Raw genomic sequence first — 19536 nt, forward strand, 5'->3', positions numbered from 1 at the left:
CGTCGTCTTTGTTGAACAATCGTTTGTTTGAGACACCCATGAATCCAGGATGGACCTCCTCGAGGCCAGCTGGTTGTAGTTTATGGGGACAAAGCATATGTGCAACTTTGACCCTTGAGACTTTTCCGCCCAGCTTGACATGTTGGGATAAGGGTGTAATGATCCAGAGAAGAGAGAGAGGGACCCACTTGGGACTAAATCTGTTGCGAGGATCTTAGAAAGGTGGGAAAGGTTACCAGAACGCTGTTATTCTTCTGCTGAGTGATTCAGCAGCACAGCATTTTGCTTTTCGTAACTGCTTATTGACTGAAAATGACCTATAATGAGGAGGTCAAAAGTCTGATCTCCTAATTTGTCCTTCAATGCCACAGTGATTGTGGGCTTAAGATTTAATTCCCCTCAGTGGAAGCCACTTTTTTATATAGAGTCTAAGTATGCACGCATCAAGGGTGTATAAAAAGGACCAAAAAGTGTTGCATAGTGAGCGTTCATGAAACATTTGCACATGCCATTATCACAGATTTAATCCAATATGTCTGTCAGGGCTGCGCATGATGAGCTTTCCATGTGTATCTGTGTGTATTTTTTGGCAGGCATGGCATGATTTCTAGTGGAATTAGTGCTCCACTCAAGAGGGTGTGTGTGCGTTCAAAAGCCTGAGGTGAGGTGGGAGATCGTCAGAGCGGCCCACAGGGTCCTGCAGTGCTGTCAGAGTCAGCAGGCGGCTTCCTGTTTGACCACCTCTGCCTCAGTTTGGGTCCAAAACCCAGCTCACCGCAAGACCGAGGTGGTATAGACGCACAGAGACTCATTTATTCTATATTCTGTTCGTTCTTCACACAGGTCCAACCCTCAGAGGAACAAGACCACATCATGTAAAAGCACATACAGATGGCTGGCAGTGTGCAGCTGAGCCTTTTCTGTAGCTTGTATTGTCCACATATGGTAGAGAAATAAGTGAACACCAACAAAGAAGAACATTCAATATAATGTTCTACAAGTGCCAATGTTAATTACACTGGTCCTAGTGCTGGCTTTGGTTTCATTTTTTAAGAAAGTGCTCCACCTACTGGCAACAAAAGGAAGCGTCAGAATACAGAGACAGGACAAAGATAAATGTTTCCATATCAAAGTTTATTGCTGACATGCATGTAGAGATCTGATGAAGTAGAAAAATATGTTTTTTATACAAACGTGTTTTTCATCTGTACAATTACGCAGTTTTCTGTATCTAGATGCCCGTGTCCGACCAAGCAGCTTACAACACATTGTCCCATTGGGTTTAAACTTACACCACATTTCATATCCTACACCGAGTTTCCAGTTGAGACAGTCAGCAATATATCGGATGTATACTGAAGACTTTAGAAGCAGGGTGAAAATCATCACAAAAACTCAAATTTTTGAAAATCAACAACCAAATTTCACAACTCATTAATCAAGGGGTCTATCTATTTTTGCTTTGTAGTTTCTCGTAGAACCCAAAGGAGCAACTTATCTTCAAATTGTTAATCAGTTGCACCGGCACACCTTGCAAGTTCAAAATCATGCAACAGTCACGTGTTTTACACAGAGCTGAACCTCACACTACGTTCATGCTTTTTCAGTCCACACTGCAGTCTATCAATACAACTCTGTAAAACAAACATTGAATGTGTACAATCCACTAGCTAGAAGGTGAAACACTTTTTGATTAGAGGGGGGAGAGACAAAATAACATCTACGTCACGGGTCTATTGAACCTGTAGTTACTAATCTGTAGTCGAGCGTCATGGAAGATGGTGTAAGACACTTTCCACAGACGGATCACTTGATGTCAGCATTCGGCGATGGCTACGGTGTTCATGGAAACACCCTTTTCTGATGAACGACCTAGACTACTACAATACTGCTGTATACCCATGGAATTCACATTGAGGTGGGAGAGAGCCGACAGCTGTCTTTACATGTGATTTTCACCTCTGGATGTGGTGGCTGGTGGCCAACGTGGCCTATAATGCACGTCAATCGGCATGTGTTGAAACAGTTAGTATCACACTGGGTGGAACTACATACAATGTGACTGGCGCAGTCATGATGGTACATATTTACATACTGACCGGAGAGTGCAGCCTTGTGTGGGGACTTTTGGGGTGAATGAAAGAAGAAAAAAAAAATTAATTTAAAAAAAGAAAAACTCCCGTAAATCAACATAATGTGCCAGTATTTTGTTTTTTTTGTAAAAAATATAACTATGCAGAGTCAGTCTTGTTATTAGTGTAGCTTAAGTTGACCACAGACTGTGTGGTAAAATGGCAAGAAAATGATTTAGGAAACCAAAAACACAAAAACAGATGCTACTCTTCATGAGTGTGGCTGAAAAGGATCAAAATGAGAACGACTGTTGGAGTTAACAACACTTCTTAAAGCTGAGAGAGGAAAAGAGATTTGGGGCCTGTTTCACTGACATAAAACTGCTCCTAGTCTGTGACACAAGCCCCAGTAGTTTAGGGGGGTTTCGGGGGGAGTCTACACAAGTGAATAAATAAATCAACATGAAATTACAAGGAAAAAAAAAAAGAAGTAAAGACATTTGAAAATATTCCAGAGCCTATGTTCATGCAATCAGTTTGAATATAAATAGGAAGAGGTCTAGATAGCCTAAAGCAGGTACCAATACGCAAAGGCAAGTTGCAGTGTACAGATGCCTAACAGTCACTGGTTAGTAGCTTTGCCATGGTTTGAAGAAAGCGTTTGATAAAAAGACGAGAACGCATCGATAGCCAAGAAGACCCAGCAATTAAACTTAAAACTTACGAGTCTGTATTTTCATTTCTCTATGAAATATTACAGTATCGATTACCGGCCACCAGTTAGCCTCTCTGTGCGGAGAACCTACATGGTGAGATAATACAAGCATGTACAAGTTGTGCTCAAGAGAGGGCTTGAGAATGTCGATAGATGTGTGACATTTTACAAATGACGATCGCTAAAGCATTCAGTCAAGCCCCGTCTCAGCAAAGCCTGCTCGGGTTTTCACAGTGTCTGCCACTGAGGCAGGCCAGATAACAGAACACAATGATTGGAGGATAGCTTAAAAGGGTCTGAGGCTGTTAGAGGTGAACAGCTCGACAGCTCTGCAGACTCTTGATTTCGCCTGGCCCGAAACACACACACACGTGCACACTCACGGATACTGCAGACATCAAAGCGTTGAATGACAGTTCACATTCATACTGAAAAACACTTGATCAACCCATGATCTGTCTTGATAAAGAGAAACAGGGAAGTTGGAATACCTGGAAGCCATTTGATTCTGAATGAGGCTGTGGGTACCAGTTTCCTTGGCTTAGAGTAAATTTAAGACATGATTTTTGGCAATAGAAACGTGACAGTGCCTGATCTCCACTATAATGGCACTGAGGAAGCGTTACCATCAATATGCCTTGGCAGGGAGGATCCAACAGTGTTTCCCATTCAGTTCTTGGCATTGTGACTTCCAGGTACCTCACACTAGCTGCCTAGATGCTTAAAATAGATTTCCACAGGGATGAGCAAAAGCAGGAGACAATGCATTTTGCAAATATCAAAGGATGTATGTACACACTTTGATATTCTGTATCTTCAATCCAAAGGTAGGGGTGAAATGCTACTTATTAAGGTAATATATGATAAAAAGCTTATTCAGATTTTTTGAAACCACTGAAACGGTTTCAAAGCATTATCACTCTGACAGAAAACATTAATGCTTTATGTCACTGGTGGCATCAAGACTCCATTGTTACAATCCCTTGTCTCAGAACAGTGAGCATGGTTTACCAACAGAGAAGAGAGACAGAGAGGTAGATTGATTTGAAGTCAGAGTTACAGACAGAACCAGTCTGGATCATTTTCGATACAGGAAAACAGTAGAGAGGAAGAGGAAGGAGTGAGAGGAGGAGGGTGGAATGGAGGTATAGAGAAGTGACATCTGTGATCAGGTGATCTGACTTGAGGCAATACCATTAACCACTAGGAAGAAAGGGGGTTGCTACATGATTCTGGTCCTGTATTGCTCAGGGGATCCAGAGTTGATGGGGAAAGTGTTACAGTAGGGAGATCTCGGAAGAGGAGGAGGAGGAGGAATATGGGGTTAATCGTCTCTTCAATGCTCCAGGCAGAGCCTTGTGTTAGCCCCATATGTGACAGTGCCATCAGGTTGGTTGCACAGTGAGATCTGACTGTGGGTGACCTGAGGGCAAGGAACCTTTGGTTCAGATCTTCCTCCGGGGCTTTCCATGTTTCACTGGAGGATCCAGACACTAGGAGTGAAGTTTTCAATTGGCAGTTTGTTCTGGTGCTCTCCTCACACCTGCTCTACCTAGCTTGCCCGAAACCCACCTAGGAATGGGGCCGTCTGTACCTGGGTCAGGGTGGGCCTCCTGTACGTGAGTTCAATTTTGGGGGCTCATCCTTCTCAGTCCTCTCTGGACTCCACAGGTCTCTGGACTCCCCCGGGGAGATCAGGGAGGCTGACATGGGTGGTTGGGGACTACTTCCGGAGGAAACGTTGTGCCAGGATGGCAGCATCTAACGGGCTGACAGGCTGGGCGTCGTGGCCCAGACGCCTTACAGGCGGGATGCTGCCAAACTGGCGCTTGGTGAGAAAGCTCTTGGCCTCGTGGATAGTGTTCTTCTCTTCAGCCAGCAGCAGCTGCTGGCGCATGTAGTTCTCAAACTCGTACTGTGAAGACTCTTCTATCACCTTGGCCTGAGGGAAGAAAATGTATTCTGTTCAATGTGCTGCAACATCTGAGCTGAAATAAACAAGTTTTCTGCCGAAATAAACACGTTCTCTGAGTGTACCCAAGAAGTAATGTCAACATGAGGCACGACCAACTAAAACAGGTGAATTACATTCATAAGTTAGAGGCTATACTTTGTCCCCCTATACTTTATTCATTTCTATCGGCACCTTTTTTATTGTTGTTGAGCCGTTCTGTGAGCTACTAAACCCTAACCCCCTAAAGTATCCATCCATCCATCTATCCATCTATCCGATCTGTGATGTCATGTTTCTACAATAATTTACCTCTTGCAGATGTTCTGGGTGATTGACCTGATCGTCAATATCCGGCACCACCTGCAGAGGGCCACTCAACGATGAAACAGACTGCCTGTGACGAGGGAAATACAACAAAGATCAGCAACAGTCAGCTTGTTAAATTACCCATGTTAAATTGGCTAACATTAGGATATTCATACACAATGTTGGGAAGGTTAATTTGAAATGTAATGGGTTCCAGATTACTAGTTACCCTGTTGATGTAAATGTAATAAGTAAAGTAACTATTTTAATTACTTCAAAAAAAGAAAACCAGTGGAAACCTTTAACACTCATGGCAGCCAGAAGTAGCCATTTTACACAAGTTCATTACAATTATTTCTCAGCTCTTCAACAATAAAATCATGACTTGAGACTCAACACATCTGATGCATTTTTCCAAACATCCAGCAGGGGGAGCACTTACCATGAGGCAATGATGGCACTGAGAGACTCCAGCACCTCTCCTGCAGTAAGCCTCTGCTGAGGGTCCAACACCAGCAGCTTTCTGATCAGGCACACCGTGCTCTCAGACACGCGACCGTCCCTGTGAGGAGGTGGAAGTGAACAGGAATGCGATTAAGTCACAAAGCCACTTCTGAAAGATTATAGTGCCGTATCTTCAGGATCAAACTGAATATGATAATGTGGATAATTCTTAGTAATGTTCAGCATGAAAGAAAAACCTCTTAATTAAATATGGAGTATGCAAAATTATGTAGTTATATAAAGTTTTTCATGTTTATGTGCTGTAACTGTTGGATACAGCTGCTTTGAATACATCTGAAATGTCACATGGACAGGACAGGTACTCACTCTGGGATGGAGTACTCAGCAGCCTTGATCTTGCGGAAGAGCTCTTGAGGTATGCTGTCATAAAAGGGGAACTGGCCATACAGCATGGTGAAGAGGACCACGCCAAGAGCCCACATGTCACTGGGTTTACCACGGTATGGCCGACCTGGAGACAGAAAGGAGGAGGGGATCAGGATCAGTGATTGATATAAACAAATGTGGCAATTGACACAGAGACAGTGAAGTGCTTTGCAAACTGCAAAATCAGATAAGCCACAGAGATTGAAATCAATATTTGTTTGTTGACAGTTTCGACCCTGTGTGACTCAGGGGTGATCAACCCTTTCACAAGTTCAATTCCTGATCAGTCACCAGGTCTAATGATTAACAAGATGAACAAACACAAACACAAGCTATGACTCCACATCAATCATATTTCCTAGAAATGTCCAGTACACTGCCGACTTTGAAAATGGGAGCTGGGAAATGTTTTTATAGACAACCCTGAGCCATTAAATCAGACATGGATCGGCGGTGAATATAATGGAACTGGTGAGGGTGGAGCATCATGGCTGTGCATGACCATAGGCAGTGTTGTTACAGCCAGGCAGGCGGTAGCAACAGCAGCAGGCAATTATGTTAAAGCTTGTGACACACACACACACACACACAGAGGCGGGGGATGGGAGGGGAAGGGGGTAGATGGGAGTAGTTTCCCTCCAGTGAGTCATCAGTGTGTGAGTCACTGAAGCTCTGTTTAATTGTGTGCCTGTCACGTTATGCTGATATACACGCCCGGGTTTTATCTACAGTTTTTGAGTGGTTGGAGCTGAAAGATTTCTGTTTGAGATTCTCAATCTTGTTCACTGTCCACGACAATGCTCTGGAAATCAATGTTTGAATGGATGGTACTGGGATCTACCATGGAAGTGTGTGCTCAAGCATCAACCTGATATGTGTGTGGCGCTCAGGTCTGCACAAATGAGCATTGTGAAGCCAAACAATAAAAACTGATTTCTGCTTTTTAGTTTTCACACAAAGAGGAAAGAAGCTTCTTCTGCAGACACATACCATGAGAAAATGCAACATCACCGTGATTACACAAACAAAGACCACAAAAAAAGCTATTCCTAGCATTTTGCCAGTCCCAGATTGCAACATAACCCCTTTTTTGTTGCTTAATAACCAGAAAACCAAACATAAGACTGACTGCTTAATGTTACACAACGCTCTTTAAAAGAATCCCAGAACCCCGTCTGGTCCTGGATCAAAGGGTCTCTCTTCAGACCAGAACCAGGTCTGGAAATGTATGCATGTTAATACATTCGACACTTGCAGTTAATACACTTCACAACCCTATTTCACAACCTAAAATGGACGGTGGCAAATCAAAGACAGCGAGGACGGTTTTCACACCTGTGCACACACGATCAGTTGCTGCAAAAACAGGTGTAACTGTTGGATTGTCAGTTTTTGAAAGTGACAAAAACTGGGTGATGCTGACCCCCCCGTGACCGAATGACAGAAAGCAGCTTTTCAATACGTCTCTGTCTGAAAGAAACCTCGCTTGACACACATACTGTGCTATAAATGAAAGCGCATGCAACGTATCTGTTTTGCACTCACCACTTAATACATCAGGGCTGATGTAGGCCGGACTTCCTCTCTGGTCTTTCAGCAGGTCGTCCTCACTCACCAGGTGCTTTCCGAGGCAGAAGTTGGTGATGGTGATTCGGTGAGTCCTGTAAGCACACAAACATGCAAACACACCTCATAAATAACCTTCATACATCTTATTCTTCAGCAAATTTGCATCAAACAATGACCTAAATATCCCCACTTCTTATGTGCACTCCCCCTTCTAGTATTCTCCTCTTTAACTTGATCAAACCGTGGCAAAACAGTCTTACTCATCATAACAAATGTTAAGTTTAGAATGTGAAACACTGCACACTCATAGCTCAAAGCATGAGGCAAACCCAGGCCGACAGAGACAGAGAGAACTTGCTGTTGTTTTAATAATCTCATGGTTCACTGGGCCTTAAAAATACATCAGTATCTCATGACTGCCAGATGCAAAACAGAGTATGCATGCCCAGTCTTATTAAAAGACAGTCTCCCATCTCTCTGCGTTATACCTGCGTTTAAAATATTGGTTTTCCTTTTTATTAAAGAATTTAACAAGATTGAGGAGGACTGTCCGGAGGGGCCCTTCCCAAACGATGTTCCCAAGATAGCTTTAAAAAATGTCTCAGATTCAGTAGATCGTTGTACGTTATCTGTTGCATTGTTGCTCTGTAGCAGCCGTTATATTCTCCATTTTTAAGCATGCATGTTTATCTTCTTTAAAAAAGAAATCTGCTTTACACCTATCCCAAATCAAACAATCAAAATCAAAAGATCAAGTTGAAGACAGGCACATGTGAGAACATTTTTAAGACTTCAAGACAACTGTTAAGTAAATTGTGCAAAACTGGTTGAATCAGGAAGATGTCCTGCATATCTGGTACACATATATACTATGACATTTGCAAATACAGAATTGATTTTAAAATAAAGATTGCTCTTAAAGCATAGACTTCTCATGCAGCTTGACATCTGTGTGCAGAACCCTCGTATCTGTCGGTTAGTTTCAACTACAGAGGACTGCATTAGAGGTTTGATGTAGATAATTTTCTCTTTTATTTGCTTCATGTTCTTCTTTTGTCTCTTGTTCCTTTTTTGTACCTTCCCATTAAATGTTACGTCAACTTTAATGCTCTACTTAAAGTATCAACATCACTGTTTTAGCTGAAAGCCATCTTCCTACATCAGGCCAGAGACGTATCAAGAACAAGACCACTCCAGACACACTGGCGCTTCCAAGTCTGAGAAGACCCGCTGATGTTACCAGCGATGTTTGATTAATTTGGTTTCTGTGGAAACTACGTGGCACTATAAGGTTTTTTCTCTGAGTCATCAAAGGTAAATTTATTTTGCTTGTGGCGGAATGAAACCTAACAGTATTAAAACCCAGGGACTATGGACTGCTCTATATCGCTGTGTTCTCTCAGCAGAGAAAGAGAAAATAAAAAGCCGCACTTTGACAAACATATGAGTCAACTTGTGGCTTGGGATAATTGTCTCGATGACTAAGCCTGCATGGTGATGGGTTGGCAAACGAGTATATGAAGCTCACGAAGATTTAAAATATGTACACAAACACACAACTTCAAGTGCACCCACACGATCGCTCCCATGGCGAGCACGCACACGCGAAAATGCACTCAGAGGCACATGAGCACACACAAAAGCGGCCACGGTCTAGAGCCTGGGTCCTCTCTGGATCACGCTCCTCACCCACATCCGCTTTCTAAAAAGCCTGAGGTCAACAGCTTCCCCTATTCTCTCTCACTTTCACACTCTGCTCCATCACACACACACACACACTCACTGCTCCCAGTGCAGCGTCTGGAGCCAATTCCTGTCAAACACTCAATTTTCAAGCAAATGCTCCAATCTCAATCTTCCCTTAGAACACTCGATTCACATCATTTCCAGCTACTTATGTGATCCAGCCCTTTAACAGCTTTTGTGATCCAAGTCTCTATAACCATACAGTGGCTTTGTGATGTGCACAAGGATGGGCCAGAACAGAGTGCAATGCTTCAAGGACCCTCGACATAAAAGCTTCCTTTATAGAGGAGTCTGTTCTTTTGTCTGTGCGCATCACGACCCAGGCTTCTATTCTTGCACCGGAGATTGGGTAAATGAAATTGCATGTTTGCCTCGTGAGGCAAGGGTCCCTGAGGACTGAAGAGAGACCACACCATCTCTGCTTCCTGGTCATGTGACCCCAGGGGTAAGCCAGGAAACCAGAAACCTAAACAGCCCCTGTGATTTCGCCTCCCTTCCCGCAACATTTTGCTGGAAATGCACCAGCTGACAAGGGCGGAGGTTAAACGCAGGGCAGCTTCTGCAGATCATTTCCTCAGAACTGTGATTTGCGCAAAACAGCATAAAAAACAAAAAGCATTCCCCTAACTTCTATTTCAATTGAAAGGGGTAATCCATCCTTGAGATAATACGGTGATGGAAACTAAGAGGAGCTCTCTGGAAGGAATAAAAACAATAATGACACCTTGCCGTGCTGTGTGTCTCTGTCTACGAATCTCCTCTTAAAAATGTACAATAAGGAAATCAGTTCAGCTCCAACGTACATTGTCATTGACCCTGCGGATTGATTTATGACATCCTGCTTTCATAACAGCTGGCCCTGCAAGAGGAAATCACATCATTCTTGCATAAACTGCTGAGCTTGTGGATGGCATCGGTGCATTTCCCAGAGTGGCGACAATCAGCAGGGGAGCATAGGGGATTTTGAGATCGGTCTGCATCTAAAATTGTCTTTCCCATACCGACTGTACATTCATACACATCCAGGAGGGTGGAGTGATGCAGGAAACATGCGAGTAAGCGAAGTATGAGGCATAAAGGAGATGGGAAGAGTGAAAAGAAAAAAGGGATGTGACAAAGGGCACAGAACACAAAGCCAATGAAAGCAGGAAAGGGATTGGTGTGTAAAAGAAAAACAGATAAAATGCAGAGTAGAGGGTAAATAAATGATGACTGTGTGCGCATGTGTTTGCGTGTGTGATGTGCATTGTGGTGTGAGTCAGCTCGGAGCTATGGGGCCTTTGGCAGGCCTCTCCTTTGTCTCCAGCTGGGACGGAGTGTTCCACTCGTCTGCTCCTCTCCCCTGGCCAAAACACACTCCTGTTTCATCACCAACACTACTACTACTGCTGTTGATGATGATGCTGGTGGGGGCTACACGCTCTGGTGCCTGTGATGCAGAGCGTGTCTGTGGTTTAAAGATAAGCCAGGAACGTGACATTGCGATGCACGCACTCATACTTACAGATCATGCATAAGAAATGACTAAGTAGAGTGTGAGACAACTCCATGATTACGCTCACTGATGTAAGCATGCTCCATGTTGGGATGTGAAGGTGTGTGCAACAAGCGTAGGAACAGAGTGTGTGTGTGTGTGTCGGTGTTAGTCACGTCCTTCCAAATGAAAAGGCCGGCTCTGTGGGACGATTATCAGTGTCTCCAAGAATGTGCGCGCAAACCTCCTCTGTTCAGACGCAGCCTTCCATAGGTTAAATGCAAAATCTAGCTGAATCATCTGAGCTTGGACAAATTCATATCAAAATGCATGTAGCAGAAAAAGTAGCAGGATTCAGCCGCTGATTATACACAAAATCTCTCTCATACTCTGTGCCTATGGTGTTTGGAGACAGCTTTACAGAGGAGTAGTTTTCCTTTCTGCAGGGTCTATCTGATCTGCAGCACCCTGTGACCCGAGGTGCACTCACCAGGGTCCCCTGTGCTGTACAACATTGCTCACTGCCCCACCTAGAACAAAGCAGTGGCATACTCTTTGCTCTGTTTTGCACCAGAGTCCAGTTCACCCTCCTCTTCCACAAATCTAACCACGGGGAATGAATCATCAGCCTTTACTCAACACACAGACACGGACCCAGAGTCAGGCATAAGAGAGCAGGGCTTTAGGTTCCTCCATCTGATCTCACTCTTAGTCTGAGAATGTGACCCCTGCTTGGGTTTAAAGCCAAATACGCACTGGATACAGGCTGCTGGGGCCGGCTGAGGCCTCTCTCACACACGTGAGCTGAGGCAGAATGACTAACTGGCAGGCTAAAATGACTGACCTGGTGTAATGTGGGGAGGTTACTGGCCAGCTAACTGATTGGCAAGGCCGAAAGAGAGGAGTAGTTTCATCTTACCGTTTATTCAGCACCATGTTTCCCAGCTTGAGGTCTCTGTGCACAATGTTTTTCTGCATGCAAGAAAGAAGAGGAAGAGAGGGAAAAAAATGTCTGGTCAGATCGTTCTTGGTGAATCACTGCTATCAAAACAATCACTTTGTTTTGGAGAGTGGCACACGAGTATAGGAGATGAGTAATCAGAAATGATGTGCAACTAGCTAACAATAACAAAGCAATTTCTCCTACAGTTGGCCAAAACAGTGGAGTGTCCAAACTCTCTTCATTGATGAAAAAAAAACATGCCTATATTTTCTTTTATGCAGTGTTTGGCAGTATGATGGATAACACCCTTTTCAGAGAAGTGCACCACCAAATTCTCACCTTATGAAGGGCTTCCACCACACGCACCACGTCATAGAAGATGACGATGGCCTCGCGCTCACTCAGTCGTTTCTCCTTTATAACATAATGCTGGAGGTTAATGAGATCTGCCGTCTTGTCGCTGAAGTCATGAGCACACAGGCAATCGAGCACGAGGCAGATCCGCTTCTTCATCTTGCGCACTTTGTTGGCCTCCATGTCCTCCACGATTTCATAGGCTCGATCCTGTAAAACAACAACAACAAACAGAAGTGTGAGCGGCTATCTTCAGGACTGACGTTATTCTATGGACAAAGTTGTTGATGCATTTTAGAAGCACTTTCTAACAGCGTCCAATCAATAGATGTTGATGCATTCACAAATGCATCAAACTGAATGGATTCCTGTACTACGCTGGCCGATCACGCTGCTTCACTCAGCTTAGAAAGACATATAGATTCAAGCAGGGTAGAGGCCATCAATCAGCCTGCATGTAGCCCATGAATAAGACACATCCACCCCTCCACACCAGGTGGTGGAGGACGAATAACAAAGGTCATTCCTCTTCTTCCAACTCCAGTCTTAGCGGAGTCACCACTTCTTATTGATTTCTGTATCAGGTTGTCAGTTTTTTTTTTTTAGATGCAGTCAGCACCTCTGAAAGCGTACATTATTAACTGGTTCTCTCACAGTGGAGATGCACTATAATAATCCAATCAATATTGCAGGCCTAAATGAATCAAGAGTGCACGGCTCAATGCTGCTATTCTGAGAACACCGGCAGAGTGGAATGGGCAGGATGTGAAAGAGAGACAAAGAAGAAAAACAGAGGGAGAGAAAGAAGGCAGATGGAACAATAACAAAGTTAGAGGAGGAGGCAGACGGGAAGACAGGTGAGGGAGGGGGGGGTTCATTGTGAATGGATGGGGCTGTGAATAGAGAACGACTGCAGATAAATATGGCTTTTAATGCTACTCCCACTTCTCTCTTGAAACAACCCTGATAAGGAAAATACAAGCAGCTGGCCCGACTAATGACAAGCTTACCTCTGCTAATACCGGCCTGATAAGAGCATGCTGTTACTTGTACTTACATGGTGACGTTGCATTCTGCACCAAACAGAAAGTTACAGACACTTCTCCATGGCAATGTTGGTGTATTTATTGTGTTCAACTATACAGAATGCTCGCCCACACAGTGCTGAGTAATACACCATAAACTAAAAGACACTTCTCTTTTTTTGTTCATTATATTAGTCATTCCACTGATCATATACGCTGCGCCTGCCAACAGAAACTTAATTGCTAATTGTGTGCAGGTTTCAGTCTACCTGGAAAAGGCCGTGGTGGTGGACCACCCCATCCTGGTTGTGCAGCAGAGACAGGAGGGAGTACTCTGTGTGCAGCAGCATTTTCCCCTGCCTCTCCTCCTGAGTCTCCCCTGCAGAGTCCACCCGCTCCTCCAGCGTGAGGATCTGCCGCACATGAGAACAGAGCAAACATTAGAGGTCACAAGACAAGAGCTCATACTGGATCAGACAGTGGAATGAGGGCTTTCACTGTTTCGCATGAGGCTAATCTTCGGTCCTGACTCTAAACCCTTTAAATGACTGAAGACATGATAGAAAGTTACATCTGCTTAGCATTTAAAAGAAGGTCTGTGCTGTAGAGGTGGTATACAAGGTCTGCAGCTTTAAAACTGGCTCATATACCAATGTGAGGCAAACAGGCTGCACAGCAGACACTGAGGTGCTGTAGTTATGGGTATGAGGGGAGGGTCACGCACTGACTCACTACGTGGTCATGGGGGTTAAAAGTCGACATTCCAGGTGGGGCGCCACCTTCCTCCCTTCCTTTCCCACCTTCTATAGCCCCGTCCCGTGTGTACAGGCATTAGATAGCCCCAATAAACTGATTGCCCGGCTGAGATTTTGTTTGCACCAGACTAAAACAGGGGGCCATAAAATGAACACCAACAAAGGAAGGTCAAAGGTTCAGATGTCTTCAGGGATATCATTGCTTTGTTTTGAATTACATGCTCACTTTTTAAAGTGTGTGCTTAACTCACTGAGTTTGCAAGAAAGAAAAAGAAACAAAAATTTGTCCGACTGCGACAGACTTACTTTGAGCTGATAGAAGTCATCGGTGCCGTCCTTTCTGGCCAGACACTGCACTATGCTGGGCACTGGTGAGTTGCCCAGGCGAGGCCCTGCAAGGATAAGCAAAAGAACAGCTGCATGACCAAAAGGCAGGCTACATGCCGGAGTGTGTGCTCTCGCTGCAACTCATTAAAGGCTGCATGTGCACGTACCCATTAACACCCAGAGTGTAATGTTTTCTTTGGCACTCTGCATTGCAAAAAGTGGAGGGGTTGTGTAGCTGAAAACATACAAGTTTAATACTATGGGAGAGTTGCATTTTCCAGAGGGAGGAAGTAATCTCGCTCTAGCACAGACTCAGACCTTTCTGGACGATGTCAGGGGGATCAGCAGAATTCTTCACATTCTTGTCTCAGGCGTGCGCTCACAGCGAGACACCCCACGACTCTCACACACACATTCACACATTAACTTTACTGATTTCCTGTGCAGATAGGTTGCACATGTTTACATACTTGCACACTAGGTGCAATCTCAGCCACACAGACATTTTTGCCTGCCATTTCCATACTTTTGGGGCTCGTGCAAAATGTGAGTAGCTTCCTTACCAAGGATGAAGGGCCCGGCTCTCTTGGCGTTATTGCCGGATATCCCAGGACATTGCAGCTTGCTGGCCCTGCCTGATGTCTCTCCAGCCCCCCTCTCCGACGAGCGCCGCTTGGACATACTGGAGCTCTACAGGGAAATAAATCAGATTAGTACACGAGATAAAGATAGTCAAGTTAAAGGGTAAGTGCATCCATGTGACTGCAAGGACACAAACTCTCAACTGGTGATTAAAAATAGCATCAGTAATCTGTAACCAAACAATGGTTTTATAAATAGTCCGTTTAAAAATAAAGAATATACCCTGGGCTTTAGCAGGAGTACTACTACAGGCTGGACAAGAGTGCACTGATTTGTGAACAGAGTAGAAAAGAGGTAAACTACAGGGCAGCTCCTCCCAGCCTATTTTAAATATCCCTCCCACACGTTTACCAACACCTCAGTGTGAATGTGAGGCCATTACAGCTCCATTCAGAATGATGGCTGCTGGCGTCAAAGGTGACACCTCAGATTCAATCTCCCCAACAAGCAATGCAAATGTGGCACAATCTGCAATTTAAATGGCCGATGCTGTCATGTAAACGCATCTCGCTCACTAGCACAAAATACTTTAAACAAATGCATTTTTAATTTGAGTCTCTCCACTGAGCCACATATCCATCTCCAGCTTTTCCTGCTGCAGTGGACGTGGGGTTTAGAAAAATCCTTCCACTCTTAATCTGCATGTTTTATCTCAAAATCTGTACAGCCGGCTTATCTGCGCAGACCTTCCTCTGAAAGGACATGCGTGTTCAAACAAGGCTGAAAAAAAAAAAGCCAAGCCCTTACGCTATGATAAGGAACTAGATTCACATGCCAGAAGAACCAGTGACACAGTGTGACACATCATCATTACACAAACTACTTTAACCGCCGCGGCAGATCTACCTCCCAGAATGCAGAGAGCAGGAGGTATGCTTTGTTTACTGATACTGAGTTCCTATGTGATGAAACCCCATCTGTTTCCCGTAACAGGGAAGTAGAGCCTTGAACCGAGAGGAATGATTCACCCTGCTGTCGTCCTGAGTTTCCATTGGATAGAAATGCCTAAATACCCAGGTGACAACACCAATAAGAGCGAGAAATATGTGCCCAAACTCCCTGGCGTGTTCGCCGTATCAACTTAAAAAAAATCCCTTAATAAGAGTTATGTTGACAAGAAAAGCAACACAAAGTGACATATATGAAGCATAAAATGTCACTGACTGATAAGTGGTGGCGTGCATGTTTTTGCCAGCTACAGAGGTGATTCAGACTAGTAAAATCCAAAGCACCTCATAAACTGCAAACTAGACATCGAGTGGAGAGAGCCCGAAAAACTTCTGAATATGTAACCAGGCTTGCAAGTGGAACAAACTACAGAAATGTAATATTTTTTAATGAATTAGGCCTTCTTCCTGTTTCAAAACTAATCGTGCGCCACTCGCCAGTTGGCGTTTTTGGGCAGAGAGAAGGCAGGACAGTTGGCAGTCAGTATGGGCTGGTATGAATTCTCACTTCCATGAGGCTTTTTGTGATCCCAGACAGCAGACAGTGTCATCATCATGTCTCTCGCCCATCTGTCTCCATCTCCACTAGTCATCACCCACTGAGTCTGATGAGCTGAGGTTTTCTGACAGCATTTATGGCACAAGCCAGAGTGACACCAAGTCACGCTGCCAATAGTAAGAGAGCATCTTACTCTAGAGCATGCAAAGCAAAGCAACGGATAATCATCTAGTGCAATTCATGAGGCTCCTGGGAAGGAAATTATTTAACTTTTTCATCTAGTGGCCAAAGTGGTTGGCGGAATCGACAATGTACATGCAGCTTTCAGTGCTGCCAGATTAATATATTTTAATTTGCTGGTTGAGAGCAAGAGAGGCTGCTAAATTTAGTTTCTACAAAACCAACAAGCAGCTCATTTGTTGCCATTCCCCACTTTTCTAACAAGGTGATCTGTGATTGTAACTTGCATGCATTACCTGTCCAGCTACATAGTTGTGGGCTGATGACACGAAACTGACCCAACTGATGCACAACACACAGCAAATGGACCCAAGGCAATTCATCTACCTACTAAACACCGGCTGTAGTGCTGCGGAGCCAACCCCTGACACATCTAAAAAGCAAAGGTCAACGCAACGACTAATGCACGCTGACCTAAATGACATCAGCACAATGACAGCACACAGCTATCCTTTTCTGACACTGCTGTGCCTTTCTGCACAGCCAGTGATCTGGTGAGAAAGACTGCCTCTGCCTCTGACTGTACCAGAGGGAGGACAAGAACAGATACAGCCTCTGAATCATATCACACAAAAGAAGGAGAGACACGCTGCCGGTGCCCACGAGAAATGTGGGCTCCTTAAATAGTATCTGAACAAAACAACCACGTAGGTGTCTGAAGATCCACCCACCCAGACTCCATGCCACTTGTCTGGCTCTGCAGGAACAGCTTGATTGCAAAATCAAGGTAGTATCAGGATGGACAAAGGAAGCATGGGAACACCGGGGCAGGTAGTAAACACGAGTGGATTACAAAATCTGGAGCCAGAAAGATAGAATGAAATCCACAAATAGATCAAACACAAGAGTCAGGACAAAAAGGTAAAGCAACTGGAAGGTCACACAGGCTTCAATCCTGCTGCTTGAATGAAATGTCAATCACTCATGTCAGCTCTAACACACGTCTACCGCCATCAAGCCCACTTCTCACTGCAGTTGTTGACTACATTATTGCAATAACAGCGTCCTTGACCGCACTGCACGTCTGTGTACACAAGGTCACATTACAAATCACAAGACGAATATAATTACAAATGCACGCAGACGGTCACACATTGATTGGTGCCATTTTGCGACCACAAGGTCTGGACACCGCTCAGTCCTGGCAGCGAGCACTGTAAGCAACACGAGCCGCGGAGTGAAACGCTGACGTTATGCCTTACAACTTGAGCAAAACCACTCCACAGACAGCTCACAACTTGAGCAGCCAGGTGCTAATGTGTTTCGCCCACAACAATTACAATTTGACCTCCTGGGGACGTTTAAAAATCACACATACTACACCGCATTACACGGCGTGCGTTAACGTAACAGGCAACGTTACAGTGAGTTGGGTCATTTAAATAAACACGACACACACACACGTTATTTTACGGTGTATATTTACACGGGGCGACATAAAACAAAAGCTTGAGTGCTCGTAAAAACTTACGGCAACAAAGCTGGGTGAATTACTAGGCTAAAGACGCTGCCACTGCTCCAGGCACACCGGCCACACAAAGGGGCACACAACACAACAAGGAGTTCGGCTTACGGTGCAAACTACACGGAGCAGCCGTTAGCTCGGTAACGGCTACTTTAGCGTGTATTTGAACGTGTCACGGATGTTTTAACACGATATATGGAGAGCGACGTTAGCTAAAGGCAACCCGGAGGCTACGGATCAGCCGGGAGGCCATTTAAACAAAGTAGGTAATATTACAGCTGGCTAGCTTCGCCTGAACGCTAGATAGCAATGTAGTCGCCACCTCGCTTACCTCGAGCCAAAACCGCCGGGTAAAGTCTGCGCTGTCTGCTTACAACATGGATATTTCTTGGGTTAAACGCTGCGGTGGATGTGCGGAGCTTCTCGCTTTATCAGGAGACACCACAGCGGGTTGGTTTCGGGCTGTTTAGCCTCTGTTACCGAAATGAGCAATTAAGGAAAAGCCTCCGCTCCTCGCTGATCGCATCTTTCCACAGCGACAGCACCACCTGACAACGGAAATGACGCACACGCTCGTTTGATTGACAGCCGCGCTCGACCAATGACAGCAGCCGCCTGTTTTTTTCCCAGTAAATGGTTGCGCACTGATGATGAAATTCTTTGCATAATAAAAGTTGCTGAATGAAACGCATTACATCATAGTTGCCTGTACGGGAAAAGTTGAAATTATTGTTCTATGAAACTACATCACTTGTAAACGTCAGTGTAGACGTCATTTATTATGTCAAACAAAAAATACTCAGCTCATATGGACTTAAAAGGCACTAAAAACACCATTGTAGTGGTGAAACATTTGTCAGACAGAACATAACTTACTATATTTAACACTGCATGACAAACTAAGACCTTGGGTGAGCTCTACAATTAAAATCTGCCACAGAAAGCTCTTAAAACACACGTTTTTACAATCATCCGTCAAGAAGAAGACATCAGAAATGATAGAGCATCTAATAATAAAAAAGTGTAGCCCTTAATTAAAAATATAATGAGCAATAAAACGTAAAATATAGACTTAATATTTAATCTCAGCCTTCTCTCTTCAGGGAAATCCCTAACGTTGTGTTGCTATGTCAAAAAGGTAATGCACCTGAATGTAACTTTGCACACACAGATCTCTGACTGTTAAAATTTTAGTTTCTACATTGCAATTTTTGTAACGAGGCACATATTGCACATCATTTATGTTCACCATATGACTCAGTGAAACTAATTATCACAGTTTAATTAGCACTTCATCTGATAAAGGCATTAGATTTTCAATATCTGAGACTGCCTGTGTGTTGAATTTGCAATACCTAACACACAACCACCAACTCAGCTCACTCAAAAGCTAGGAAATTTCTTACTCATTTACTCAGCACAGCACAGCTCTGAATGACTGTGACATTTAGAAAAAGCCCACCTATGTTCCCAATTTAGACTAACCTGATTAACCTTGTTTTCCACCCACAGCTACCAGTTTCAAACCAGTGGGCAGGTGCGACAGACAGAGAGGGCAACCTAAATGGCAAAGGCTCATTCGAGTTGCACTCATCTTCCTGCATTGACTCAG

At 44.2% G+C, this 19536-nt stretch overlaps 1 protein-coding gene across 2 annotated transcripts; it reads right to left on the bottom strand.

Moving 5' to 3' along the window:
- Nucleotides 1-1115: 1115 nt before the first annotated feature.
- On the bottom strand, nt 1116-18481 carry stk40 (serine/threonine kinase 40). Of its 2 annotated transcripts, none has more exons than XM_050046691.1 (11): nt 18256-18481; nt 14695-14821; nt 14111-14196; nt 13319-13462; nt 12010-12234; nt 11647-11699; nt 7484-7599; nt 5879-6023; nt 5490-5609; nt 5051-5135; nt 1116-4729 (listed from the first exon to the last, which is right to left on the bottom strand). In XM_050046691.1, exons 2-11 carry the CDS (start codon nt 14810-14812, stop codon nt 4511-4513), a joined length of 1311 nt encoding a protein of 436 aa, XP_049902648.1. In that variant the 5' UTR covers nt 14813-14821; nt 18256-18481; the 3' UTR covers nt 1116-4510. The 2 variants fall into 2 exon arrangements, with proteins under 2 accessions (XP_049902648.1, XP_049902649.1); XM_050046692.1 differs by lacking the exon at nt 18256-18481 and adding an exon at nt 14996-15014.
- Nucleotides 18482-19536: the final 1055 nt, after the last annotated feature.

This window comes from Epinephelus moara, chromosome 6 (assembly GCF_006386435.1).
Source record: "Epinephelus moara isolate mb chromosome 6, YSFRI_EMoa_1.0, whole genome shotgun sequence".
NCBI classification, from domain to species: domain Eukaryota; kingdom Metazoa; phylum Chordata; class Actinopteri; order Perciformes; family Serranidae; genus Epinephelus; species Epinephelus moara.